General features: G+C 56.4%; 1 protein-coding gene across 1 annotated transcript in view; it reads left to right on the top strand.

Annotated features, from left to right (window-relative positions):
* The first annotated feature begins 99 nt into the window (after positions 1–99).
* Positions 100–9,529, top strand: part of TMEM63A (transmembrane protein 63A) — a 41,791-nt gene continuing 32,361 nt past the window's right edge. The window contains exons 1-4 of the mRNA XM_008584344.1: positions 100–180; positions 3,440–3,617; positions 5,560–5,759; positions 9,331–9,410. Coding sequence (XP_008582566.1) covers positions 5,574–5,759; positions 9,331–9,410 — 266 coding nt within the window. The 5' untranslated portion in view covers positions 100–180; positions 3,440–3,617; positions 5,560–5,573. The remainder of the gene's footprint in view (positions 181–3,439; positions 3,618–5,559; positions 5,760–9,330; positions 9,411–9,529) is intronic.

The following is a 9,529-nucleotide window of genomic DNA, read 5'->3' as shown; positions in this document are numbered from 1 at the left end:
GGCGTCGGTGCAGGCGCCGGCGCGGGCAGAGGCTCCAAATTGGGCAAGCGCCGGGGGCCGCTCTGCGCATGTGCAGGCGGCGCCCGAGTTTCACTTTGGTGAAACTTTTTAGTGGTCGGGACGTCGCCCCTCCCGGCCAGGTGGGACCCGACTGCTCCCCCGGCCGCGCCACCGCCGCAGGTACAGTGGGAAGGGGGCGTTGAGGACAGGGGATGTCGCCCTCCGCCTTTCCCGGGACGTGGGGGTCCACGCGGGGACCCAGGCCGGGTGACTGCGCGGTGGGGGTGCGAGGAGAGGGTCGGGGGAGGGGACCCCGCGCTCCTCGGGACTTCCGGACAGCCGAGGCCCCACGTTTCGCTTTTAAGGCTGTCCCCTCCTGCCTTTGAGCGTCCCCGGGGGCGCAGCCTGGGGGCTCTGCCTTCTCCAGCTCTGTGCGAGGCACGACTGGGAAAGGGCCTGGCGTCCGAGTCCCCCGACGCCGGGAAGGCGGAAGCCACCTTCCTGCTGTCCCTCGGTGACCACGCTTGGCAGCCCTGGCAGAGTCCCCAGGAGACTTGGGACTTGGGGACTTGGGGGAAGGTGGGCGGGGAAGGTGAGGAGCTCTGCTAAGAAACCAGATCTGCACAGGTTCCAGTACCCGATAAGACTGGCCACCTGAGACCCTGGGGTGGCCTGCGGCTTTGGGTCCCACGCTGTCCAGCCCTGCAGCCGTGGCTGTGTCCCAGCCCCTATGTTGTCAGGGTGTGAGGGTGAGCCGTGGACGTGGTCATCAGTGCAGGCCGGTGGGTGCCAGGCCGCTGGGGGAGGCAGGCTGGGGCCTCTCTGCGTCCTGGCTCCTGCAGGGTGTAGACACTCACCAGGGATAAGGAAAGGCAGGTCGCCCCTTACCGGAGACACAACCCATCTCTCCCGGCTGTTCCTGGGGCTCTCACAGGGAGGACATCAGACGGGGTCCTGCCAGCGTGTTTCCCATTAGCTGGAGCGGTGACTTAAAAGCTGACAGCTTTCCAGTGCTCACTAGGGCCAAGGCCCGGGCTAAGTGCTTTACAGGCATTGTCTTGGGTATGTGCCTCCCAAGAGCCCTCTGGGAGGAGGTCCTCGCCCCCATTTTATGGAGAAGGAAGCCAAGGCACAGAGTGGGTGACCACCTGTCTAAGGTGAGCCCTAACTCCAGAGCCTGCTCACCCAGTGCTGGGCCACACTCCCTCCTGTTTCAGCCAGAGGCTGTGCTGTCCCCTAGCATGTGTGAGGACGTAAACAGTTGTCCGGGTTCCTGGGCACTGTTTGGGGGTGCCATAAGGAGAAGTTTGGTGTACTTTGCAACCTGCTTCTACATCTGGAAGATCGGATAACTCTCCTTGAGGCAGACGGGCTGGAGCTGCTCTAGTCTTGCTGGCATGGTAACAAAATTGGACATGATCAAAGGACCCTGGATTTACGTGGGGCCTTCTTGCAAGAACCAACAACGTTCACACACTTCCTGCGGCACTCTGGTGGCATTTCTGGAAGGGAGGCACAGAGATTGTCACGTCTGTTACAGGGGCTAGTCCTTGCTGCCAGCTCAGGCGGGCAGCGGGTTAGCATTGGTAGTTGACTTCTTTGGCAAATTTGAGACCAGCTGTTGGATTGAGCCCTGTCCCATTGGCCACAACCAGACTCTTGGGAGCTCCTGGGCTGACCTTTGGGTTGGGGGCCTGAGGTCACCTGCTGCTTGCCTGGCTTCTGGGCCTCAGCAGTAATTCTTGGCTTTCCTACCCTCAGGGTACTGTGTAGGAATGAGGGGATGAATGGAGAACTTTCTGGGAGGCGTGGATAAGTGCTAAACATTGGCATTTACGTATCTACAAATATGGGATGACTGAATATTGCCAAAGACACCTAGGCAAGCACACCCTGTGGCTGCAGTGCCTGGTTTACTGGTCTGGCTTTCTCGCCATCACTGCCGGCCACCTCTCTGCCCCCAGCCTTCTCCTCAGCCTGGCAGGGCTGCCCCATGGTGGGTGTGTCCCCAGATGCCCTCTCGAGTACAGTCATGCATCACTTAACGACCGGGATACCTTGTGAGAAATGCGTCAGTAGGCGACTTTGTCATTGTGTGAACATCACAGGGTGTAGTTACGCAAACCTAGATGGCGCAGCTAGTGCACACCTAGGCTGTAGGGTATAGCCCTTTTCTCCCGGGCTATGCACCTGTGCAGCATGTTACTGTACTGAATACTGCAGGCAGTCGTGACACAGTGGTAATAAGCATTTGTGTATCCAAACACAGCTAAACAGAGAAAAGGGACAGCAGAAATATGAGTACAGTATTGTGATCTTATGGGACTAATGTCATATACGTGGTCCATCACTGACCGAGACATTGTTTGGCGCTGCCTGGCTGTATTCCTGTTTGGGGAGACACAGAGGCGTTGGCCCACTGAGAGCCAGAGGGGCAGGGACTTTTCAACAGGATCTGGACTTCACTTGTCTGATGGGCAGGGACAGGCGGTGACTCACTGCATGGCTGTATTCCTGTTTGGGGAGACACAGAGGGATTGGCCCACTGAGAGCTAGAGGGTCAGGGACTTTTCAACAGGATCTGGACTTCACTTGTCTGATGGGCAGGGACAGGCGGTGACTCAGCTGGAAGGTCTGAGAGAGACTGTGATCCCCACAGCTGTGCCCTCACCTGGGTGCCTCATCTGGAGGGGGCAGGCGGGGCAGGCCACCAGGCCAGGGAGCCCCGAAGCCAAGCCTGACCTCTGTCCCAGGCTGGTGGTATTTGCTGGCTCACCTCCCTAAATTCTTATCAAAACTTTGTGAAACCCCCTGGGGGAGCCTGTTTGGCTAGAGGAAGATGACACAGAGGTGTGACTGGAGCTGAAGTGCACGAAGGAGCAGCCCCGGGACCCTCCTTCCCTCCTTCCACCTCCAGCATTAAGCAGTGTTGGCGAGGCCCCCACCCCCACCTTGCCTTTGTGGGGACAATGCTCCCTCTGTGAGCATTTTATAGGGATTTTTTCCCTCCCACGTCACTTTCAAGCCTTCCTTGTTATCCTGCCGTGTTCCTTTACCCTATTTCAGCCCTCGGGAGACCTTGGGGAGCTTCCCCAGCAGCAGCAGCCCTTGAGGCCTGTGTGAGGTCCTCGGCTTGGGGTCCTGCGGAGAGCCCATAGCCACCAGTGCTGCTGTGGGGACAGGATGCGGGGCCTGGAGCCACTGGAAAAGAGGGGGGAGGCTGGAGCTGCAGGTGGTGGGGGTTACAGGAGCCAGCTCTGGGAGTTCGGGGACAGGGCCCGGCTGGAGGGGCAGAGCCGGCATCTCCGTCTGGCGTCCAAGTTCAGAGACGTGGGCAGGTGTGAGTGCAGGGGGAGGGGGCTCAAGTTTCTGTCCAGAACCCCTGGAATGGAAAAGGGAGACTCCCATATGACACCAGGTGTCTTCTGTGTTCCTTCAGGGAAGTCTGGAAAGGCTGGCGTCCCAGGACCCAGCGGTCAGGAAAGCCCTGTGGGAAATGAGTGGTGGGCCTGAGGCCTGGACTCCTGCAGCGTGGCAGGTGGCTGGGGCTGCCTGGGCCATCACCAGAGCCAGCTCCCACTGAGGACCTCTCCAGCAGGCCCATCCCCTGGCAGGTGGTAAGTGTGGGGACAGGAAGGAGGGGCAGGTGTTGTCCTTGCAGTGTCACTCTGAAGTGTTCTGTTGAGGTGGTGCCACTGGGTGGCTTTTAAGGAGGGAAGCCAAGAACATCTGTGCCCCAGAGGTAGATTTATGGCCTCTGTTCAGAGCCATCAACTCTGGCGTCACAACCCCCACTATCTTCAGCCAGGGCCGAGTCTCCTGCAGGGGTGAGAAAGTGACTTGGCCTTCCTGAGGAATGCTCCCACGCCCTGATCCTGGGCCTGCCACCCACCCTCCCTTCCTGCCCTTCCTGTGTGTGCACGTGTGTGCACGTGACTGTCAAGTCTCCTGCAGGGGTGAGAAAGTGACTTGGCCTTCCTGGGGAATGCTCCCACGCCCTGATCCTGTGCCTGCCACCCACCCTCCCTTCCTGCCCTTCCTGTGTGTGCACGTGTGTGCACGTGACTGTCCCCTGCACTGCAGTCCCAGGAGTCAGAACTGGGAGTCATCCCCCAACACCAACACCATACCAGCACTCCCAGGTAGTCCAAACATCTGTTTGGGCTCTCCACACCTTTTCTTCTTGTCCCCAAGATTTTTGTTCTTTTTTTTTTGGCAGCTGCCTGGCACAGGGATCCAAAAGATCTTCATCCTTCCGACAGGTAGACACCAGCACTCCCAGGTAGTCCAAACATCTGTTTGGGCTCTCCACACCTTTTCTTCTTGTCCCCAAAATTTTTGTTCTTTTTTTTTGGCAGCTGCCTGGCACAGGGATCCAAAAGATCTTCATCCTTCCGACAGGTAGACCAGACGTAGCAGGAGCCCCCTGGGATTCTAGTGTCAGCAGACCTGGGGAGGCGGGCGTGAGGGCAGGGGGCGCTGAGCATTGCTCCGGGCCCTCAGCCGCAGACAGTGAAAGCAGCCAGAACGTGGGCCCTAACTCCCGGGCCTTCGGTGTCAGGGGACAGACACTGGCGATTTCCACAGGTGTCACCAGGGCTGCCAGAAGTTTCAGCAGGGAAAGGCCAACCATACACCCCAGACTGATGTTTGCTTTGGCAATGCAGGGCCTCCCAGTCAGCCTGATGGTAGCTGGAGCGGAGGCCGCAGAGGGCGGAGCTGGGGGACCCCGGGGGCCCTGAGCAGGTTCTGAAACTCCTTCCCTCGCCCCACTCTAGACAGCCCCTTTGACTTCTCCTCTTCTCCGGCCACCCCTGGCCCTGCCCTCAGTCCCCCAGTGAGCTAGCACGTGTCATTGGTGGGCAGGAGAGGGGGCGAGGTGTAGAGAAGAGGCAGCTGGCATCTGCCCTCTGAGACTGGCTTTGGGACACTTCTGCACCGACCAGCTCCTGAATCTTGGGGCAGGTCATTAAACCTCTGAGCCTCAGTTTCCAAGTATATCAAATGGGCCCATGTCTGAGGGAGGTCACAGCTCTGACCTTCTGTGAAGGGTGGGAGCGAGGTCATGTCTGTGGTTCCCATGGGGGACCCTCATGCATACTGGGATGTCCCCTTCTTCCTGGTTCATTTATCCCTGTGTTTTCCCATTCCCTGCATTTGTGTCCTTCCTGCGTCCCCTGCCTGTACTCCAGATCCTCCAGTGGCTCCCCGCAGAGGTCCTTGAGACTAGAGGAGCTTTAGCACCTCTTAAGCCAAGCAGCCGCAGCGCCTTCTGTCCCTGCCTTCCTCCCTGGTCACTCCTGCCCCCTGCTGTGCCCTGAATGAGCCATCCACCCTGACCATCTGACCCTTGGGGACTGTTCCCACAATGGAGCTATTCTCTGTGGCACTGCCAGGCACACAGACGTCTGGTGTCCTGCTTTCCCCAATTCCTGGCTGCTGGGTCTCTGTGCCCCAGCAGCCCCTGGAGGTGACACCCATCTTTGGCTCTGCCAGCGCTGGCTGGGGACACTGCGGGAGAGTTTGAGCCCTGACCATCTGCCTCGTTCTGTTCTCCAGGGGGGACAGGCACGATGACCCACTCCCCATTCCTGGAGCTGCGGCAGTCCAAGGCGGTGTCCATCCGTGAGCAGCTGGGCCTCGGGGACCGGCCCAATGACTCCTACTGCTACAACTCGGCCCAAAACAGCACCGTGCTTCAGGGGGTCACCTTTGGTGGTATCCCCACTGTCCTGCTCATAGACGTCAGCTGCTTCCTGGTGAGAGCCCTGGTGAATCATGTCCCCTCCTCAGTGATTTGTTTGTCTGTCCCCACCCCTGTCCCCCAGGGCCTGCCTGGAAACTCAGATGAGGAGCCAGGATACACACCTGGGCTTGACTCCCAGCTCCGCCACTTACCAGCTCTGTGACCCTGGGTGTGTCCTGTCACCTGTTTGGGCCTCAGATTTCTGCTCTGGGAAGTGGAGATAATCATTCCTGCCTTGGGGAATTTTGGAGACTAGATAAGGCCGTGCTGGGGAAGGCTCCACTACGGCTATTATTGCAGAGCCATCAGCCAGCATGTCTTTAAGGCCCCTGGGAAGGGTCAGTCTCACGGGGATGAGACATGTGAGTGGAGCAAATGGACTAGGATTGGGTCAGTTGCAGTCCCCACCTCTGTGTGTCACCTCCTGTTCCCCTCTGCGATCCCTTGGGCTTTTAGAGAACCAGAAGCCCATTCTCAGACCTGACCCTCGGCAGGTGGCCTTTCTTTAATGTAGACCCCCTTGTTCACAAAGATCCCCCCGATTTGAACTATGTCACTGTTCTTTCTTACACCAACTCAACATTGGCTCGCTGAGATTTTGGGGAGTAAAAGTGCACCTTCTTTTCATAGGATGGTGGGTCCCTCGCGATGCCATCTCCTAACGTGGCGGAGACCGTCCGAGTAAATGGGGTCAGATGGGGGTGGATGGAGCAGACACACTTGGACTTGGGTGGGGACCCTAAGGGGTAGCTGTGGTAGCATGAGGGTACCAGTCCCTGGTGGAAAGAGGCCCTGGGAGGTAGGAAGGAAGGGTGCCAAACACAAATTTGCTGGCTTCGAGAGTGTTCCTAGGAAGAGGGGAGGGTGTTCCCTTCTCTTCTGATTTTTTTGTCCCTGGGATTAAGGTCGCCATTGCTGCATTAGAGTTTTGCTTCCCTATCTGCCCTTGGTGGGCCAAGGTGGGAGGGGTGGCCCTGGGTCTTCAGGGTGGGGAGGAGTGTGGGGCGGTGGGCTGGGCAGGGGCGAGGTGGGAACCTGTACACAGCCCACTTTGCTACCACGAAAAAGGGCTTTCTAGGTACCAAATAACTCATTTCTTGGAAGTGAAACCCATTTGTAGGTCAAGTGCTTTGTCATGTACACCAGCCTTGGTTGAGGGGGAGGAGTCAGCAGGGGTGTGGTGGCAGGTCTGAGAGTCGATGGCATTAACAGAGGAGGGGTGGCCCTGGGTCTTCAGGGTGGGGAGGAGTGTGGGGCGGTGGGCTGGGCAGGGGCCCCAGGTGGGCTGGGTGGGCGTGGCTGCAGCAGGGCAGGTTGAGAAGAGCGTTCTCCACTGGAGGGTGCTGCTGCGGCTGGATTTGTATTGCAGAAGTTACGGCAGCGGGTGGGGGGTGGCATGTAAGAGCCAGAGGGGCCTGGAGAGCGTGGAAGTGTGGAAATGCCCACACTACGCACGCCGAGACGGCAGCAGGCATGGCCAGGGGGCAGGCAGCTGCCAAGCAGCCTTCCTGTGTACCCTTCGTCGTGACTCACTAGCCTTTGAAAATGTGTCACCAGCTTCTGACTCACTTTGAGGAGATCCACGGGAACTCAGTACCTCTGGGGTTCAGGCCTCTGACAGTCCCACCCTGGGCCCTGATGGCTCCCTGTTTGCGTCACCTGAAGGGCGAAATTGAGTTCTAGATCTGCAGCCAGACACCCCAGCTCCAGCTGGCTGCTGCACACCCCAGGGGCTCGTGTCAGAGGTGGCAGCGGGAAGTGAGCCCCCACTGCCGCCCAGTGCCACCCAGGCAGACCCTCCACCCTTGCAGCCTGTGGTGACATGTGGCCTGGGCGGGAGGAGGAGGTGTACCTGTACATGCACCCCGCTTCCCCACAGTCTCCACGCTGGCATTTGTGAAAGCCCAAGGTGATGCCCATGGACTGTTCAGGGAGAACCTTTTGGGACATCTGATACCTTTACGGCACATTCAGCCCTAAGCAGGGCCACATACGACAATAGAAAGGGGCACTTGGGGAGCAGGAGGCCCTGTCACTTCCCTGGCTGTGTGATCTTGATCAAGTCCCCAATGTCCTGGGGTCTGTCTCCTCCTGCCCTCTCTTTCCCATGGGGTTACTGCGAAAGTCAAATGAGACAGTGTCTCTGTAAAGGCTTTGAAGGTTAAGTTTCATCACGTTTTATGCCATTAGAAATAGGATGTGTAGAACAGAAGTTTGGGGGGTTTTGGCAGCTGGCCAGTGCGGCGATCCGAACCCTTGACCTTGGTGTTACAGCACCACACTGTAACCACCTAGCTCAGGAGCCCCAGAACAGAGAAAAGCAAAAATTCACATCCTGAACATGCCTCAGATCCACAGTGCACAGGTTTTTTTCTTTTTTCTTTTTTTTCACAAGGTGTTTTTATGGGCTACTCGGGAGGAAGTATCTGATTAAAATGTCACAATCTAAAATGCCATAGTTCATTAGCTCTAAATGCACATTATGACATTTTGTGTATATGAGCGTGTGTGTATGTATATATGTGTGTGTATGTATGCGTGTGTATGTATATATGTGTGTATGTGACAGTGTGTGCATATGTATATGTGTGTGTATATGAGCGTGTGTGTAAGTATATATGTGTGTATGAGTGTGTGTATATGAGAATGTGTGTATGTATATGTGTGTGTATATGAGCGTGTGTGTATGTATATATGTGTGTGTATGTATGCGTGTGTATGTATATATGTGTGTATGTGACAGTGCGTGCATATGTATATATGTGTATATGAGTGTGTGCATGTATATATGTGTGTATATGAGTGTGTGCATGTATATATGTGTGTATATGTATGCGTGTATATGTATATATGGGTGTACGTGACAGTGCGTGCATATGTATATATGTGTATATGAGTGTGTGCATGTATATATGTGTGTATATGAGTGTGTGCATGTATATATGTGTGTATATGANACCCCTCGCGTTGCTACTGGACACAGGCCCCTGAGCTGTCCCAGCTTGCAGAGGCCAAGCAGCCCAGAGCCCCAGGTCCTGGTGGGGCATCATTGCCAGTCCTCTGTACCCGGGATCCGAAGGCCTTGCGTGCAGGAGAACCACTCTCAAAGCAAAAATCTGGACATTTCTGGCTCCACCTGGGGAGGCTCTGCTACCTCGGTTCTGTAATTGGAAATGGAATTCCGTGTAAACTGAGGAAGGGAGCTGGTTCCTGGGCTGCCGTGAGGCCAGAACTTGCCTTCCTGCTCAGGGGCTGCAGAAGGCAGATCTGAGCCAAGATCAGGGTGGTGGCATCCATGCCGCTTTGAGAGAAAGGTCAGGGCTGCCGTGCTTACCAGGAAGGCCCTGGGCAAGCTTGGGCCAGGGCTGATAGCTGTGGTGACTTGGGAGCTGGTGAAGGGGGTGAGCCGAGCCCTGGGCCACTGAGCTGTGTGGCCTTAGGCAGCTCAATGCCCTCTCTGGGCCTGGATGATTTCCTTCTGTCTCTGCTGAGTCAGGGCAGGTGGGCTTTGCCCCTGAGACAGTCGTCTGTTCTAACTGGAAGCCATCCAGTATGCTTTTACTTGGTTTCTTTTCTACTTTTAGGTTTTAATCTTGGTGTTTTCCATCATAAGAAGAAGATTCTGGGATTATGGCCGCATTGCCTTGGTATCAGAAGTAGACAGGTAAAAAAGACACATTGCCGAGAATGTGAGGACGTGTGCACATCTGTGTAAAAGTGTGTACATATGTATATGTGTACGTGTGTGTGTGTATGTGAGAGTATGTGTATGTGAGAGTATGT

Source organism: Galeopterus variegatus, unplaced genomic scaffold, assembly GCF_000696425.1.
Source record: "Galeopterus variegatus unplaced genomic scaffold, G_variegatus-3.0.2 Scaffold3232, whole genome shotgun sequence".
Taxonomy (NCBI): Eukaryota; Metazoa; Chordata; class Mammalia; order Dermoptera; family Cynocephalidae; genus Galeopterus; species Galeopterus variegatus.
This window is presented reverse-complemented; position numbering and strand designations above follow the sequence as displayed.